The following is an 18,361-nucleotide window of genomic DNA, read 5'->3' as shown; positions in this document are numbered from 1 at the left end:
TTCGGGCGAATTGCTCTTTCTGACTGTGTCAGGAGACTCCTTAGGAGTGTGTCGCAAGGAATCTGGGAGTTTCTTTTCTCCCTCTGTTGCAGGCTTTGGAAACTCTGGTAGGGAGGAATGGCTCATGATGTGAGAAGATGGCAAGTGAAACCTATCTCCCTTTGAGTGGGGTTGACAATGCAAGGCAGGCTTTTCCTACCTGCTGGATTGGTGACTCTCAAACCAAATTTCCAGGTAAGAAATTATTCCTGCTTCTCACTTAAATCAGCCTTAGGTAGGGCAATAGGACAGAAACAAAGCTCAGTTTAGGCTACATGTTTTATGTAGCAGCAGATGGGGGACAGTAAACATGTATGATTGAAAATATTTTTGCTGTTCTGCATAATGGCCAGAGAAGCGCGTGACAAAAAGTACAATCTGATCTGAACTGCACAATTAATTGGGAACAGGATGTAATTCATTTCACCACAGTGCTACTGGAAATGGCACGGAAGGGAAAATTTGGTACATATAGCTGTGTATTTCAAGTACTGTGGAAGAGAGGTAATAAGTGTTTATGCTCGTGGTTGTTACAGGTCTTATACACCATTGTGAGGTTTGTGATATAAACAAGTAGAAAAACCAGTGATGTCAGTCTCCTTAATTGCAAAGTAAGAAGCTTCGAAGCCCGCTCCTGTTGTCTGCAGCTCTTGTAAAATAGTTCATCGTTTTCCGTGGCCTTTTAGGTCCAAAGACTGATTGTTCTTGGATTTCTTCATGAAAGTATCAATATTCACAGGAGCATCTGTGGATGGCTGGTGAAATTCATGGGGTGCTTTTTTTTTTTGGCACCTGAAGTATAACTGTGTTCCTGTAGTTAATGCTGATGACAGTATTTTGATGATAGTGTTCTGTAAGTCAGAAAGGAACTGCTGTTCAAAATGTTTTAGACCCTCAGTGCAGAGTTTCACGTGATGCGGTCAATACTTACTATTTCTTCTAATATTTTTGGCAGGGAAGAAGCATTTCTGTTTTATGGTTAGGTGAAACTGAGCTATATGGGATTTGAAATGTGAAGTCTGAAAGAAACTTCCTGATTCTCAACTCTTCGCTTTAGTGCTGCTGTTAACCTCTGGAGTATAGATTTATGGCTTCAAAATAATATGAAGCCATCTTTGAGAATGTAGGAAGTCTTTATGATAATAATTAGGATTGGGGGGAGGTCATAAACCAGTCTGACCTTCATAATTTCTATGAATGTGTCTAATTCTAATTCAACTATGATTTAGGAAAAAAGATTGATCTTTTAACAGTAGATTTTGCTGTGTGCTATCTGATACATTCCTTGGAAGTAGTTACATGCCTTTTTTGAAAGCAGAGTTACAGTGGAAATGTGTATAGTAGGGCTAATGCGTTTGTCTTGTGGTTTGATTTTTTTTTCTTTTAAAAGTATTAAGCTTCTAATTTAAATTGATGCAGAAAAGTAATGTAATAAATTCTGCTGGACTATAACTAGGATGATATTTTTACTTAATTTTAATTTTTTTATGTAAGAAATTTTTTGGCCTGAAACTGGCAATGAAACCTTGTTTTTCTAGTAGGTTATATAAACATTTGAGCCTTAGTTGGTCCTAAAATACATTCTCATTAAATTTTTACCATAAACTTTGTTAGCTTGCAAATTATCTGAAGTTTTTTCAGGTAAGGATTTCTTTCAGTTTTTCTTCTATGTAAATGCTATTTCAATGTGATTTTTCTCTACTTTTCCCTCTCCCCTCACAATCAGCCACATCTGTGTCTTTTCAGTAATGCAGTTTGGTTTCTAGTACAAATGATGCTGCATTAATTTGTTTTATATTAGATTAAAAGACTGGGACATGAGTGAGTATGAGATGTATAGTGGCTCATATAATATTGGAAAGCTACTGTTGGAAATAACGGCCATTGAGATGTGAAAATGAAGTGTAATATGCTGAATGAGAATTGCAAGGCCTGGTCTTAGGGTTGTGATCTATTGAGATATGTGCAGAACACTGATGGCACCTTGTGTGCAAAGTGTATTTGAATATGGAGGTGCAAAAAGTGGGGGCTTGACTGTGAGAGCAGTATTTGTGGACTACCTGTTGCCTGTGTCCTCTTGGTCAGAAGCAATGGGCAAGGTGGAATTACCCGTGGTCAGAATGCGGCCCATGGACTGGCAGTTGTATCGCTCTTTTGACATCAAAAGGCTTGATTTTATTCAAGCTTTCAGTGATTTGTCTAGTTTAAAAACAAAACCAAACCTGTCTTACAGGAAGCAGTTTGCATCTGTGGAATTTGACCTTGCGTTGTGTAAAGATTATACATATTATTCTATTACTATTTTTTTTTTCTGCAATATTTTGTGTGATTAACCCAAGACAGCGCTAAAAATCAGATTTAGCTGTGGTCTGTTTTGGATGGAATAGTTTTAATGGTAAACGTTTGAAATTTCTGTTCTGTAAGTATATACACATCATCTGGTAGATGGCTTTCATATAGTATTCCATAAAGAATTTTGTCTTCCAGTAGTAAGAAAATCTCAAGGCTCTGCATGTGGGGGAGGCTTCATTGTGTATATGAAAGCTTTTGTACATGTAGATACTGAAATACTGTTTTTTTTTTACATCCTGCTCTTGAAGCATGTTTGGTTTGATAAGACGGGGAATTTTTAGTTGAATTATTGTTATTGCTCTGCAGTGAATCTTCTGTGTTCTGAAGCCATCGTTAATTTTAGCACTTGAAAAAATTAATGCTAATTTACTACTAATGTAATTAATCTCCCTTGAAGTAAGTCCTACTGCTCTAACTGAATATCCACAAAGGAGTTGAGCATCATTTAATTACACTTACTTTTCAAAGTTGTTTCAGGTATCCCAGTGTATAAAAACCCAATCGCTTTGAAAGCCTCTCCTTGAAAATGATATTCACAATAAAATTGTATAGGAACTTGATTTAAGACTAGATGACTCTTCTGGGAAGAATGCGTTAACCACTATCTTAGTGGTAAATAAGTTTTCAAACCTTTAAAGCAGGTTGTTCATAGAACATCTTTAAATGTCAGTTTGATTCATGTAGTAACTTCTTGGCAGCTCCACTGAGGACTTAAAACTCTAATTTAGCAATTGCAGAGGATAATAAAGCAGGATACTGGAAAGGAACTAGTCTAATTGATACCCAGTGTTAAAACTATGTGTGTATACATTTACAAGTGTTGTGTGTGCTGCAGAAAGGCAGGTGTAGTTGGCATGAGAGGATTTTTTGCTATCAACTCATGTGCTTTTCAGTATTAACCTTGCCCGCAGAATGCTATTTGAAAAAACCCTGCAATCTTCAGATAGTTCGTATTACTGCATCTGCCTCCCTGACCTCAGGGACATAGGTTATGTTAGAAAACATCTTCTGTTGTATCTGGGAGAATATTGTGACACACTACTACTTTGACATTTTCATGAACATCACTAAAGTCACACCTGACTATCCAGGCATACCTCTCTTAATGCTTGTCTCGAGACAGACTGGACAATAGACAGTTACAAAAAGTAATTAACAGGTGTCTTGAGTTTAACAAACTAAAATGAAAGGAAAAAAAAAAGATGATATTTGCTTGAGGAGAACAAGTGACTTCGGTAAAAATATGTATTTTTTCGGGAAGAAATCAGTAGGAAAAACTGAGTATGATGTAGAAATTATTACAACTTCATTCCAGGTAAGGCAACCTTTTCTGAAGATGGGGATGTGTGGTTTGTGGGGTTTTTTTTGTTTGTGTTTTGTTATTGTTGGGGTGGTTTTTTTGGGGAAACCTGTTATACATATGTAACGGTTGGTTTTTAAGGGTAATGTCAACTGTGGAATCTGTTCATTTACCCGAGTGAAATGAGCAGTTTGAGGATTTTGTGTTCATTCTTGTCATCTTTTGATTCTGGGCATGTGGGTTTTCACGTTCTTTTTCTTAAAACTGGGAAACTTTTTCTGTTTTGCAGTTGGTGTAATCAGATGTCCGATATGCCGCCAAGAATGCAGGCAGATAGATCTGGTGGATAACTACTTTGTAAAAGACACGTCAGAAACACCAAGCAGCTCCGATGAGAAGTCAGAACAGGTATGGCACTTTCCTGCTTGCTGGAATTCACATGCTGTTTCTGTATATGTTAATGCTTTCCAGGAAAATGATGGTAACTGACTGTTTCCCTTTGCAGGTGTGTACAAGCTGTGAAGATAATGCTAGTGCTGTTGGATTTTGTGTAGAGTGTGGGGAATGGTTGTGCAAAACTTGCATAGAAGCTCATCAGCGAGTAAAATTTACTAAAGATCACATGATCAGAAAAAAAGAGGATGTATCTTCAGGTGAGTGTTTGGTTATCATGTAGTCCTGCCTGTAGTAAAAACGTTTTCTCTCTGGCACATGTAAAAAGAGAGTGGGAAGATTATTTAGGTAACAACCAGCTGTATGGCTTTCCCCAAAAATTTGGGAAAAGTTTAGTAAAAAGCTACCAGTGCAAAATTGGTAGCTCTAAAAATAGAGGAAAAACTAAATTTTAAGCTAAAACAGATTATTTGCTAATACTTTGAGCAGTTGGTCCAATGTGAAAAATCTCAAGTACAGAAGAACCAGAATAAGACTGCAGTCTTTGGAAAGGATTTAGATCCATTCTTAATAATCCTTTTATTTAGTAGAATAACTAAATGGAGGGTTTGAAATCTGGAGAGCACTGACAATTGGTAATCTTATCCATTGGCCAAGGAAATTAAATTATTCCTTTTGCTGTACTTGATTATAAGGAGCAATTATAGTTCTCCCAGTAGAGAATTATATACAGATAAGTTTATAGTCATATTCAATATGGTGTTACTGTTGTGCTGAGTAAATGTGGAATTTGAATTTATTTTAGGTTTAATATCTCTCTCAGTTAGCAAAATTTAACGTGCGAAGTATGTGTACAGTTTGTTTAGACATGCAGCTTTATTAGAAGTTTATTCTTAAGCTATCATTTGACTGTATATCATTTGTAACCTACTGAGGTAATGTGGAAAACATTCTCAAAACAAGTAAAAGGTAACTGGATTTTAACTTATAGGATTCTATTTGTAAATGGAATAAAAGTTCTGATTTAAAGACCCATAGGTTCTACACAATCTGGATGTATATGAGCACTGATCATATTGAGCAAGAAAGATTTTGACATTTTGCTCTCTCTCTACATTTAAAATAAATGAAGATCTTCATGATTGTTTCGTTGCGCCATTTCAAAGGAGTAACACTGCTTTGCTTTCAGCCAACTCTTGTCAAAATCATATTAATAGTTCAAAAGTTTGCTATGGAGCTTAGTCCTTTAGACAACGATGTTATTTCACTTGCTCTATCAAATAAACTTCATTTTTGGAGAGGTTTCTCTGTATGTCCTAATGGGTATTATTTAAGAAGTATTACCTACTTAAGTTTAAACTTAAGTATTAATCCTAATAGACAAGAAACCCTTAAGGTGAAATGAAATTACAGGGCCGTACAAAGAATTACTGGTGTTTTTCATTAGGCATGCTATATTGTTACTGTCAGGGTGATACTGTAGCTCCAATTCCACTTCAATAACCTGAGTGGGGAGGTGCTAAAAAATGGCTGTTCCAATAAAGTAAACTTTCTGTCAGAAATTTAGGTTGGTGTTTATGAAGATGGAGAAGCCCACGTGTAGTTGGTGTGCTAGTGTATGGCAAGAATGTAGACTTCCTTTGACTTGATGTACAGCGATCCTTAGTAACTCTTGATTGTGGGGAATGACTATCCATTATTTTCTCAGGGGAGCTTGTTCCCTTCTTTCTTGTTAGACTCTAAGGTATGCCCTGGAGACTTTACATTTCTATTAATGAGTGTTAGCTGTAGATTCATGAGCTCTCTTTCTTTACAATAACTTGCATGATGTAACAAGCTTCAGAAATGTTGGAGCCTGAGGAAGACATTCATGTTTTAAACCTCACCTGTTGTGTCTTCCAAAGGCTGCTTTCCTCTCTGCTAAGCTCAAAATATCTTTAGAAGACCGTGCAGCACTTTTTAGTAAACTTGGAACTATTTTTTGACATTATCTGTTATTTGCTTAAGTGGAAAAGTTAAGCAGTTTAGCTGGGGTTTAAGTGACTCTTAACACGGGCAATGTTTGCTTTGCATTTACCACTTCAGTTGCATATGACTTAATGAGGTTTATGAAGGTTTTGAAGTGATAATTTAGAAAACCTATGGGTGTTCGGTAGTATAAAAGTTTGCGAGGTTTGATCCATCCTTCAGTGTGTCAGAGGTGAAATTGCATGCAATTTAATCTTTAAACACGTGTACACGATCCTGGTGTTTGTGTACAGTTTTTACATTCTTACAGGTGCCAGTGTCTTTTAAGTGTTTGTGATAGGAGAGAAATTCCTCCTTCTCTTTGAATACAATAAAGTGGAAACAGCTGTAAACCACTGGCACTGTAAATATTTCAATGAGAACATACTTACGGTAACTTTAGGGTGAGAACAGGTCTGTAGTTGTCTTTGTCCAAATTCTTGGTTGTTACTTAGCTTGGAAGTTAGTCGTTTTGCTCTTCAGTTTGTCTAATTTTTATTTTAAAATGCAAAATTGGTTTATTTTTAAAAACAGAGGCCGTGGGAGCATCTGGTCAACGTCCTGTTTTCTGTCCTGTCCACAAACAAGAGCAGTTAAAACTTTTCTGTGAAACATGTGACAGGCTGACATGCAGAGACTGTCAGTTACTGGAACACAAAGAACACAGGTACAAATATTACCATGTCTTAATTCCTGTGGTGCACTTTATCAGAGGATGAAATGGCATTGATTTAAAACAGTTGTGTCATTAAATACCGTTGTATTTACTCTTTGTTGGACTGAAATGATCCCTTGCAAAGGAGAACCTATGTGGAGTGCTGAAAACTTTTAAGTGATCAGTTGGTTGAGCTTTGTCAAGTAACCTAAGAGCAGATTCAAAACCACATGGCCTGAGGTGATTTGGTGCGATTAAAGTGTTAACTTGCCTGGCATTTACCAGTGCTGTCACTCTATTCAGAACTTGAGTAGAAATTGCTACAGCCCTGAACACCTGGTGCTGTAAAGAAGCAAAAGTGATACAGCGAGTCATGGATGAGGTAATTTTTTGAAAAGGCATATTTTATAATGCAACAGTTTCTATTTAAGATAATTTTGTAAAGGAAGGTATGAATTTTGCTCATAGATTGATACATTTTTCTAGTACAGAGGGAAAAATTGTTTGGTTTTAGTTGGTTGAAAGTTGTCTCATTCCAAGTAAAAAGAAATTATGGGTTTTGTCTCTGGAGCTTGCTTTTCTCTTAGCTGCTAGAAAAAAGTTGGAACGTCTTAAGATACGTTAAAACTTCCTGCTCTTCAGCAGCTCTGTCATATAGTTGTTTGAATGTTTGAAAAAGTATTTTGCAGTGTTATAATAGAGAATCTGGGGATAAATAAGTATTTATCAGCCACGGCAGCACTGCTTTTCCTAGTCAGCCTACAAGTAACACTTCTCTGTGAAGGTACTTGACAGTACATTGCAATATTGAATTTAGTGGGTTTTTTTTCCAGTTAGTGATTACTCTCATAGGCTGCTACAGCAGCCTGATGGAGAACTTTTGATTTTAGTACTATTAAAATATTAACAACCTTGAATTTTCCTGCTCTGTTCTTTCATAGGCTTGATCATAAACATCCTGAAAGACACACTTGTCCAGAAAGCGTGGTCTCCTAGGATATGTTAACTAACTTTTCCTAGTCAGTTTCTTTGCATCTGTTTTGCGCATGATGCTAACTGATTAACAGGTGTATCTTGTTCTACTTACCTGTTCTCTTCCAGTAAGAAAAGAAAATACTTTGCTATTAACATGCTTTGTTGCAGAATAGTCTTTCAAAGTTGTTCTGTCTGCGGATGTGAATCACAGATGATTAGGGTGACTGCTTCGTCTGCCATGAAGTACAACTGAGATTTTTATGAAGCTCACTAAATCATTGAAGGAAAATCATGCCAAGTAGAAACAAGAATTTATTTTAATCTCCTGTTTACTTCTTACCTGAAATCCTTTGGTTTGCACCAAAGGAGGACGAATCACTAGCTATGTTTCAGTAGCTACATGGTCCAGTGTTCAGTTCAGAATTTCAAGTGAAAGAATTGCTAGTGATTCTGTAGAAAGCTGACATTCTTTTAGCAGCCTAATGGTGTGCGATTCCTCTAGTTCAGGTAGTTTTCAGTCCACACACTTTTGGAAGCTAGAAGTGCAATACAATTTTTTTAAAAAAAAGGTCTTTTGGCTGTAGCAGGAACTACAAACAAAATTTTAGTGGTACTAGGTAAGTGTAGATCTCTTCCCCCCCCCCAGTGGAAATCTGATTTTCAACTAATGAAAATATTAGAAAATCTGCAGGTCTCCAAACATTTCAAATTTTGTGGCCTTTGGGCTTTAGTAATGCAACTTTTTACATTATAGTATCAAAAACCTTTGATGTGCTGTCTGTCTGCAAGAACTTTAGACTGTTCTTAGAAAAAGTAACATTCTAACATTGAGACTGAGGAATCTAAACTCCTGTAGTTGAAACTTGACTATTGCTGGTACAAACTGAAAGAACAGGAGCAGTCGTTTCTGTTGTGTATAGTGTTCTCTTTGCCTAAGTCTCTGTTACCATAATTGTGAGTAATTTGAATCAAGAAACAGTGTTACTGTAAATTTGAGCGTATATTCAGTCTTCTCCTGTTAGATTAGATTTTAATGTTCTCCCAGAGTTTGACAAAAGATGATGCTACTTTCTTTTCAGTTGTGGTTGGGAGATAGTATAGGTTACTTATAATGCAGCTTATAAGATGCTTCACTTTAGTTGTAGGAGTTTTCTGCCAATTTGAATGTGGGGATTTAGTGTAGTGAAGAAGGGAAGACTTTCTGGGAACTTAATTTCTCCCTTTTGTTAACAAATTATATTTCAGAAGTGTGAAGCTTGCTTACTGCAAAGACAAGAAGTGGCAAGTGACTGATAGGAATCCGGGGTTTTGGGGGGAATCTTTTGGTAGTTGAGCAGTCAATCAGAAAAGATGAAAACTCTTGGAGCTACTTAATTCCCCTTGCCATTTTCAACACGGGTGTTTTGCTTCTGTTGCATTGTTAATTCCTTTTGTGATGCATAGTATGTTAGGAAAATGCAATTAATTTCATTATTTTCCTTCAATGTAGCTACTTGCACTCTTTTCAGATCAAGTAATGGAAGGTGCCTTTGATACAGTAGCTGTTTGGTTGAAGGACTTGGAAGGGAATGATATGTTCTTCACTTGGAAGTACCGAAAAAAAGATTAAGTTTTTTTTTTAATAGGAATATTTTCTTTCAGATTAAACTAATTCAGTCAAATATGAGCAATATAATCTCAGCTAAAAAGCTGTTTTTCTGGGATAGGGTTTTTTTTGTATCATTTAATGTGTGTTTAAGTTATTAGTGCATTTTCCTCATCTAATGTTAACAAAATGTTTTGTCAAACTCTGAAGCTTCTGGTATCTCCTTTAGCTGGTGTTCCATAGCTTGCTATCTTGTGAAACGATGGAGTGCGTTGTCTCCCTGTGTAGTTGGAATTAATAAGTGACCCATAGAGATTCAGTGTTCTGGACACTTACAAAAGATTCTATCAGTACTGAATCATTTTGCACACTGATCGGCATATATGTAGTTTGATTTTTCTGTGTGTTTTGTCATTTTTTTTTTTTCACAATTTTATAGCTTTACATCTAAATTGGGAACCCTTAGTTTCAGTACATTGCTCCTTGGTAATTGATACCTTCTTTTGCATGTTGAAAAGGTATCAGTTTCTGGAAGAAGCTTTTCAGAACCAGAAGGGTGCAATTGAGAACCTATTGGCCAAACTTCTTGAGAAGAAGAATTATGTAAATTTTGCAGCTACCCAAGTTCAGAATAGGTAAGTACCCCAAAATGATTAACTGTTACTATTACATTGCCTTTTTAATGAATTACAGTATGATGAATGATGGGACTAGAATAATACTTACATTTTAGTTGATTCTGTATCTTTAGTTGTATTGGACTTAATTACTTTGTAATGTTTTCGTCCCTACAACACTGTGCCTCTGTTGGAAGTTGTTACAAGAAACAAATGTCAAAGATGATGTCTTTTATGGCAACTTTGAGTAAAACCAAAGGTGTGATACATTTTGTTACACTTGGGGGAGAGGGGAGGAAAAAAAAAGAAAAAAAAAAAGGAATAAAAAAACCAAGGCAAACCTGTCTTATGGTTTCTGCTAATTTCAGCTCTAGGTGACAGAAGTGTTGGCTGTAGAGATAAACAAATTTTTCTTGAAATATTCTTGTTTCATATGAATGCCTCTGATACCTGTGTAACAAAAACTTGTTTTGAAATTGAATAGGAAATTGTTTGGTGTTTTTTTTGTTGTTTTGTGGTTTTTTTTTTTAATTAGGCAAGCAAAACTTCGTGTAATTACCTGAAAAGAAGACAAGCTTTTCCTTAGGTAGTTTAACTTAAGAATTCCAGGGTTAGCTTAAATTCAACATCGTATAGAGTATTGAATATAGAGACAGAGAGAGCACATGATCACTACTGGCTTTTCACCCACTTGTGGTGATGTGGTGTGTCGGAGGTCAGGGAAATCCACTGTGATTCTCGGTAGTTTTGTGAGCCTTCTGCAACTTTTAAGTCATTTGCAAAATGACAGATCATCTGGAGATGGGAAGTACAAGGGTAGAAGGAAGTATACCGAAGATATAAGGAGAAGTTCTGGTGCAAATTTTTAACTCCTAGTGGTACCATGTACATTTAAAAAAAAAGAGTTGTAAGGGAAGGAGAACATATGACATGGCAGAGACAAATGTGTGAAGATGGAAGCAATGAAAATGGCAATTTTTATGTGCTGGTTTGGCATGGAACTCTTTGAAGGGACCCAAAAGAGAAGGCCATCGTGAAGCAGGAGGACAAGCTGTAGAATTGTTACATGTTTGAAGAAGAGACAGAAACCCAATTACATGGGAAATAATTAAACTGAAAGCTCAAGAAATGTCACAGATCATTCTCTGATAAGAATTCAAGGCCAATAATGCGTGGTGCATATATGAGTAACACATTGTAGTGTTTTTTTTGCCTAAGAGTTTCTGGCTTCACTGAAAATTTGGTGAGTTCCTGCAGCATGTGATTGGGTTGTGTAAAGATCATGATTATCTGCTGAGCCAAATGGGTAGTGCAAATGAGACACTAGTTTACTTTGACATGCCATTCAGTTACTTTGTTGAAGTGTAGGGCACAAAATCCATTATAAAAACTTCAGGGAATGAAAAAAAAGTGTATTACAATAATGTTGTCAGTGTTAGCAGATGGTATGAAATTGCCATCGTATGTGATCGTGAAGCATAAAACAGTGTTGAAGGAATAGCTTCCTACTGGAATAATTGTTAGGTGCCAAAGCCAAAGATGGATGCCTACTGACTTAATGAAGGGTTGGTTGAATGTTTTTTGGAGCAGAAGACCAGGTTGTGCTGTCATGAAAAAGCACATATGTCTAAGGTGCCTTAAAGGGCATTTGACACCAACAATGAAGATCATCATCAGACAAATGAGTATGGGTCTTGTGATCATATCAGAATGAATGACATCACAAGTTCAGATGTTTGATCTAATAGCGAAGAAGCCCTTTAAAAAAGGACAATTTAAATCTTTACATTCAGACTGGCTCATGGCAAGGTATTGTGCTCTGACTCCTACAAGTGAAGTAAAGAATCCTGCTGCAACGCTATGTTGTCATTAGATTAAGGCAGCATAGGATCAAATAAATCCAGAATTTGCAATGGAGTTTAAGAAATGCTGTATTTCAAATTCTGTGGACAGACCTCAAGGTTATTTGCTTGAGTCTGAAAAAGTTGAGAATAGTGAAGACACTAAAACTGAGGAAGAATGGCAATGATCGAAATGATGAAGAGGTGTGAAGTGAAAAAAACTGAAAGGCAGTAGTGGTAAAGCACAAGAGAATAATGTAGACTAATGTCAGGCAAATCATTAGTGAAACATTTATATCCTTATTGTGTATTGGTTACAGGTAGGTAATAACCTTTTTGTTACAAGATTTTTTGGGAGAGGTGGGGTGCATCTGAAATTCAGGGTTGACTTCCTTTCTGGTTAATATACAGTAGCATAAAAGTTCAAGGCGTCATACATAAATTTTTCATAGTGAAAGAGACATGATATGGAGATAAATATATATGCATACATACACACAGGTGTGGTCTTGGCTGGGTATGTCTCTGTGCGTATGCATGTGTAAACATATAAATAAAGTGTATAAACCACAAGGACTGTTTGTTTCATATTATTTTAAGTAAAACACAAGTTATTAATTGAGATACCGTCTTGATCTCAGACTATTTAAATTTTTCCAAAACTGAAATTTTAGATGGCTTGTTTGAAAAAATTGATTAATGATGATTTCTCTGTTAGAAATCAAACAAGCTATAAATGTTGCACTTATTGGAACTTCTTCAATACAGAAATTGCTCCTTCACTCTTCAAGGGTGGGAAGATGCCTGTGGTGTTTAGCGTTTGGCGGCATAGTATAAAGTGACTGCCTGACAATACGTTTTTCTTTTTTTAGGATAAAAGAAGTAAATGAAACTAACAAACGAGTAGAACAGGAAATCAAAGTGGCTATATTCACCCTCATCAACGAAATCAATAAAAAGGGAAAATCTCTCTTACAGCATCTTGAGGTACAGTTAAGAGAAGAAATAATAGTGTTGTTCACTGGTTCCAGTCCTCTACTGAGAACTCACATTCCATGTTTGAAAACAGTTTGTTTGGTGTGACTGCAGGTGTTGCAATATTAATATGCCTATGAACATTGTGTTGGAGTTAAATGTCTTGTCTATCCTTTCACTAGCTAAAGCCGGTGGCTCCTTTAGTTTTATGTCTGTGCCTCAGATTCCCTTATGATGAGCCTGATTTTGAATGGTTGTCTAAAAATCAACTTTCCGTGTTCTGTTTGCCATATTTCTATATTATAACATAATTCTAAGCTGTATATAATCTAGTCTTTTCCTCAAACAGCTTTTTAAGGTTCACGTAAATATATTAGCACTGTTACGGTTGAGTTGCTTGTTTTTGTCTTCTGATACCTTGTCTAGAAGTTTTTCTTCAGAGTGTGAACTCCTAGAGACAGGTCTGTGTACTTTATCTTGAGCATATAACAAATTGATGCAATGTGTTTGGTGCAACTTTACATCATTCTTTGCTCTGTCGGTTGTGCTAGGTCATCTTTAAAATCAGTTTCCCTCCTTTTGCTTGTATAGGGTGGTGGCAGCAGGGGAAGGGAGCAGGGACGCGGACAGGCTAGTATTAATTTTCGCTCTTAGTGTCATGTTGACTGCTTTGCTGCTAAGACAGTGGTGGTCCTAATGGCAGTTGTTAGTATTTGTTTCCATAGTAATTTTCACAACTGGTGTTGACTTCTAACAAATCGTGACCCTTTAAGTACACCTAGGTTTTCAAAGATGTGGTAGTCTTACATATTTGTACATGAAGGTGTAATGCTGTTTTTTTTTAAGTTCTATAGATTGGCATTGTAAAGGAGGCAATGACTTTAAACATACTTCCTAGCTAGCACATTCTGAATAATAATTATATGCTGATTCGAATCTATGAAAATTTAACTTATGATTACTTTTTTTATCTGAAGAGAGGAAATCCATCATAAGAAGTTAGTTCTTAGCATATTGCCAGTCTACCATGATGTGAGTGAAAAATTTAAGATCAAATTAATTACAATAGATTCCTTCTGGTTAAGGAACAGTTATTTGGCAATGAAATGGAGTATTCCTGGAAGGAAAGAGTATTTGATCAGGAGAGAAATAAATAATTTAAAATTACATGAGTAACTGAATTTTGGCTTTTGTTGTTTACCTAGCATTTATTACAAGCAGGAGAGTTTCCAATGGAATTTTTCTATTTTTGTGAGGTTGTAACAGTTGCCCAATCATGTATTGTTGAATTTGAATCCTGAAGATTCAGTACTGCAACCGGGATTTTTAGCACAGGGTTTACAGCTGGCAGGTTATTAAAGGCTGAAGACTTCTCGGAGATAGGGCTGCTGAGTTTACCTGCCATACTCAGGTGTTTAGAGGCAGTTTCTGGTTGGCATAGGGGCTGATGTTCAGAGTACCTGGGCCACCGCTGTTGCTGTCTCTTCCAGTTGCTGCTCTGCAGCTCCTGTGGTGGCAGTTGCAGGAATACCAGGGCATGACACAGTACTGAGCTGGCAGTTTCGTTGGGCCTCAGTCTGGGTCACTCTCCCAGTTCTTTGTCATGCTGCTGTGCGTCTGGCAACATGAGGAAGAGAACTGGTCTTGATTTAGTAGTTGATATTTTCCTGGGATAAAGCAGAGGCTCTTCTCTGAGCCCACTATTTTCCCTGCACTTTGATACCTGGAAGAATGGTAGCATGGAATAATAGAGAATTATGACTTGATTGTTCTGAAAATGAGCATTAGAGCTGCTTTGCTTGTGATATTTTTCTTTTGCTCTAAGAACTGTGATAGTGGTTTACATTTTCCTCATATATCTGAAGCCCCTGTTGTAATAAAGTTTTTGTTTCTTTGTAGAATGTAACAAAGGAGAGACAGATGAAGTTAATACAACAACAAAATGACATCACTGGTCTTTCGCGACAAGTGAAGCATGTGATGAACTTTACTAATTGGGCTATTGCAAGTGGCAGCAGTACTGCTTTGCTATACAGTAAACGGCTGGTAAGGAAGCATCCTCTTAACTTGTTTGTACAGTACAGAGAATGTTTAGTCAAAAGAATTTTCTAAGTATCATGTAGCTTCACTAGATTATATCCAAGGAAGAGACAATGAGTTGTTCATGCTTCATTTAAAAAAAAAAACAAAACAAAACAAAACAAAAAAAAACAACCCTTCTGTAATGATGGGATAAATTTCCCAACTTGTACACCACTTTTCGTTTGTAAATTAAGGACTTAACAGTATTATTGTAGAAGGAATGGGGTCAAGCTTTGTAAAGGCACCTCAGTGTTTCACTTGAGTCGTTGCAGAAGTAGTATTATTGTGTAACAGTACTTCTCTGTAATCCTCTGAGTTGAGAAAAATTAGTTGTATTGTGGATGATTTTCCTGGTGAATTGAGTACTTTCCAGACTACTAACCAAACTTGCTATTGACAGTCCTTGTTGGTAATCCAGCAGTCTAAACTCTCCGGGCAAATGCACGCTCTTACCGTTCTCATTCTTTATTTCGTTGACATCAACAGCCTTGTTTTTGCTTTCCATTAGATAACATTCCAGTTACGTCATATTTTAAAGGCACGTTGTGATCCTGTCCCAGCTGCCAATGGAGCAATACGCTTCCATTGTGACCCTACGTTCTGGGCAAAGAACGTCGTCAATTTAGGTGAGAAAATTGTGTTTGTTTATTCTGTGTTACTTGAAAAACTAGATTGAGTTGGGGGTGTTCATCCAGCATGAGTGAGTTGGAGTGCAATACATCTCTTAATGCACAAGACCAAAACTCTCTTGACATAACCTATCCAATCCTGATTACCCTCCTTATCTGCTCTGTTCTTTCTATTAGCAAAGCTTTCTCCACAGGTTTTGGTTTCCAATAGGAATGGTTCTAGGAATGGGCCTTTTTTCTCCCTCTTGAAGTGGTTCTGATGGTTATAGTATAACACACTAGCGCTAAATGGGTGCTTCAGTTCCTGGAATAAGCCTTTTTGGCAGGTAAATAGAATCAGTTTTGCCTATCTGAACTTCATATTTAGCTGCGTATGGAGTAATACTAGATGTCTTAGTGTGTTGGAAGTTGCATGAACAAGCATAATTAGGAGGGCTGTTGATATGAGCAAAGCTCATGGCTAAGTACCCAGCAGTCCATGTGATTGCTGGCAAGGTAAGTGAATTAAGTAGCAATATTTAACTAGTTTTGTATTCTAAGATGTCTGACACATTTATAAAGGTAAAGAAAAACAGAGCCTCATAATAGGAGATTGTCATGGTTTTGGCTGGGATGGAGTTGATTTTCTTCCTATTAACTGGTATAGTGCTGTGTTTTGGATGTAGTGTGAGAATAATGTTGATGACACGCTGATGTTTTGGTTGTTGCTAGGTATTGTTTACGCTAGTCAAGGACTTTTCATCTTCCCATGCCCTGCCAGATGTGCAGGGGGCTGGGAGGGAGTGTGGCCAGGACGGCTGGCCCAGCTGGCCAATAGGCTATTCCATACCATATGACGTCATGCTCAGCATATAAGGCTGGGCGAAGAAGAAGGAGGGGGGGGCGTTCGGAGTGATGGCGTGTGTCTTCCCAAGTAACCGTTACGCGTGATGGAGCCCTGCTTTCCTGGCGATGGCTGAACACCTGCCTGCCGATGGGAAGTGGTGAATGAATTCCTTGTTTTGCTTTGCTTGCGTGCGCGGCTTTTGCTTTCCCTATTAAACTGTCTTTATCTCAACCCACGAGTTTTTCTCACTCTTACCCTTCTGATTCTCTCCCTGTCCCGCTGGGGGTGGGGGGAGTGAGTGAGCGGCTGCGTGGTATTTGGCTGCTGCCAGGTTAAACCACGACAGAGATACACTGCTGTTCCTGTGTGTATGTTGCTTGCAACTGCCACACGGGACGTTACGGCACCATAGCTGTAACCTTTTATATCTTAAGTAGTTTTTCTCAGTGCAGCTGTTCATTCCTTCTTTGCCCTAAAGCTTTATCTGCCACAGGAGTTTGTAATAGTCTTGGTGAGATAGGCGCTTGGAGCTTGGTGAGATAGGCGCTTGGAGCGCTCATGTTCTGCAGGAGTGCCTAGTGACAGCTGGGATCACTGGACATTTGCAGTTGCAATTACTGCACATTGTTGGCTGTTGTCAGATGCAGTAATAATGTGCTCTTTTAAGGATGTAAGGTGTTTAATATCTTAGCCTCTTTATCACTGCCTTGTCCTGCAGCAGTGTAGTGTCACAGTTTTTCTTCCATATTAATCCCCTAATCACTTACACTTTTCAAAGAACAGGTTTTGAATGAGAGAAGAAGGGAAGTGAGCTAGAGTGGGGAGAGCCCAGTGAGACAGAGGCATTTGTTATCACCTGCTTGTGAACTTTTCTGTTGGATAAAAATCTAATAGAAAAATCTGATAAAAATATCAGCTCTTCCTGATGTTTTCGTGTGTACTCGCTTCTTGCTCCAAGTCCACTAGCCAGGTTTTGGTGTTCCTGTCTTTAGTCAAGAAGGTTTACTTGCACAGTAAACAAACTTTTCATTGTGCAAGTAATGGTTTAAAATTGTCACTATTCCTTCATGGGCAGTTCCTCAAGCAATTTTTGAGTGCTGTTACTTTTGGAGATTAGACAAGAAGGAAAAGGCAAGGCTTTCCAGAACAGAGCTTCAAATGTTGTTTGACTAGGAACGCGGGGCAGGTGGGGGAAGCTATATATGAGACAGAACAGAAAATATCAACCTCAATAAAAAGTGACATGCAAATTCCAATGAGTACATGTTCAAAGTCAAAAATCAACATTTTGCCTTTTCCCTTTAAAAATAGGACTGGAGGTAGCTAGAGGGGCAGTGTGGACCATTGCATGGTATCAAGGCAGGACTCGCTTGTAGCAGTGTTTTGCGTCATGCTTGTATAACCTGGGGGATGGGACACTCTCCACTGTCCCCCAAATATCTTTTCCCGGGCTTTGCTTCCTGAGGTATAGAAACTTTATGCTCAACATGGTTTTTTTCCTATTTTATTTCTCATCTTGTCCGTTTGTTGTGAACACAGAGAACAGTCTGTCTGTCTTGTCTTTTAGACTGTGCAGTTCCAGTTCTTTCACTCTTCCCTCACACGTCAAGTTTTAGGTTTGCAATTTCTTCTTCTTGTAGTCTGAGTTTTCTTTTTGCTTCTCTCATGTATGGTTATGGAGACTTAAAAAGAAAATTTCAAACTTAAATTGCTTTGTTACTGCCCGTGAGGAAACTGAATTAGAAACATCTGAATAGTCTGCATTTATCAACCTTTGGATGATGATGGAGATTTAACTGTTTACTAGTTCTTTTTTTTTCTTTTGTTTAGGTAACCTTGTCATTGAAAACAAACCAACTCCTAGTTACACTCCTAATGTAGTGGTTGGACAAACTCCTCCAGGAACAAACCACATCAACAAAGCTCCAGGACAAATCAATCTAGCGCAGCTTCGACTTCAGCATATGCAGCAGCAAGTGTATGCACAAAAGCATCAGCAACTGCAGCAGATGAGGATGGGACAGCCAGCTGGGTCGGTTCCCAGGCAGACGAGTCCACAAATCTTACAGCAGCAGGTAAGTATCT

General features: G+C 37.6%; 1 protein-coding gene across 7 annotated transcripts in view; it reads left to right on the top strand.

The window, feature by feature from the left end:
* Nucleotides 1-18,361, top strand: part of TRIM33 (tripartite motif containing 33) — a 39,849-nt gene that overhangs the window by 7,581 nt on the left and 13,907 nt on the right. For 6 of the 7 annotated variants that reach the window (XM_075174325.1, XM_075174324.1, XM_075174322.1 and 3 more), the window contains exons 2-9: nt 3,981-4,099; nt 4,197-4,344; nt 6,626-6,758; nt 9,825-9,941; nt 12,637-12,751; nt 14,639-14,785; nt 15,330-15,447; nt 18,107-18,351. In XM_075174325.1, coding sequence (XP_075030426.1) covers nt 3,981-4,099; nt 4,197-4,344; nt 6,626-6,758; nt 9,825-9,941; nt 12,637-12,751; nt 14,639-14,785; nt 15,330-15,447; nt 18,107-18,351 — 1,142 coding nt within the window. Of the gene's footprint in view, nt 1-92; nt 235-3,980; nt 4,100-4,196; nt 4,345-6,625; nt 6,759-9,824; nt 9,942-12,636; nt 12,752-14,638; nt 14,786-15,329; nt 15,448-18,106; nt 18,352-18,361 lie in introns of all 7 variants that reach the window. The other variant, XM_075174328.1, reaches the window with a different exon arrangement.

This window comes from Calonectris borealis, chromosome 26, assembly GCF_964195595.1.
Source record: "Calonectris borealis chromosome 26, bCalBor7.hap1.2, whole genome shotgun sequence".
Classification (NCBI taxonomy): domain Eukaryota; kingdom Metazoa; phylum Chordata; class Aves; order Procellariiformes; family Procellariidae; genus Calonectris; species Calonectris borealis.
This window is presented reverse-complemented; position numbering and strand designations above follow the sequence as displayed.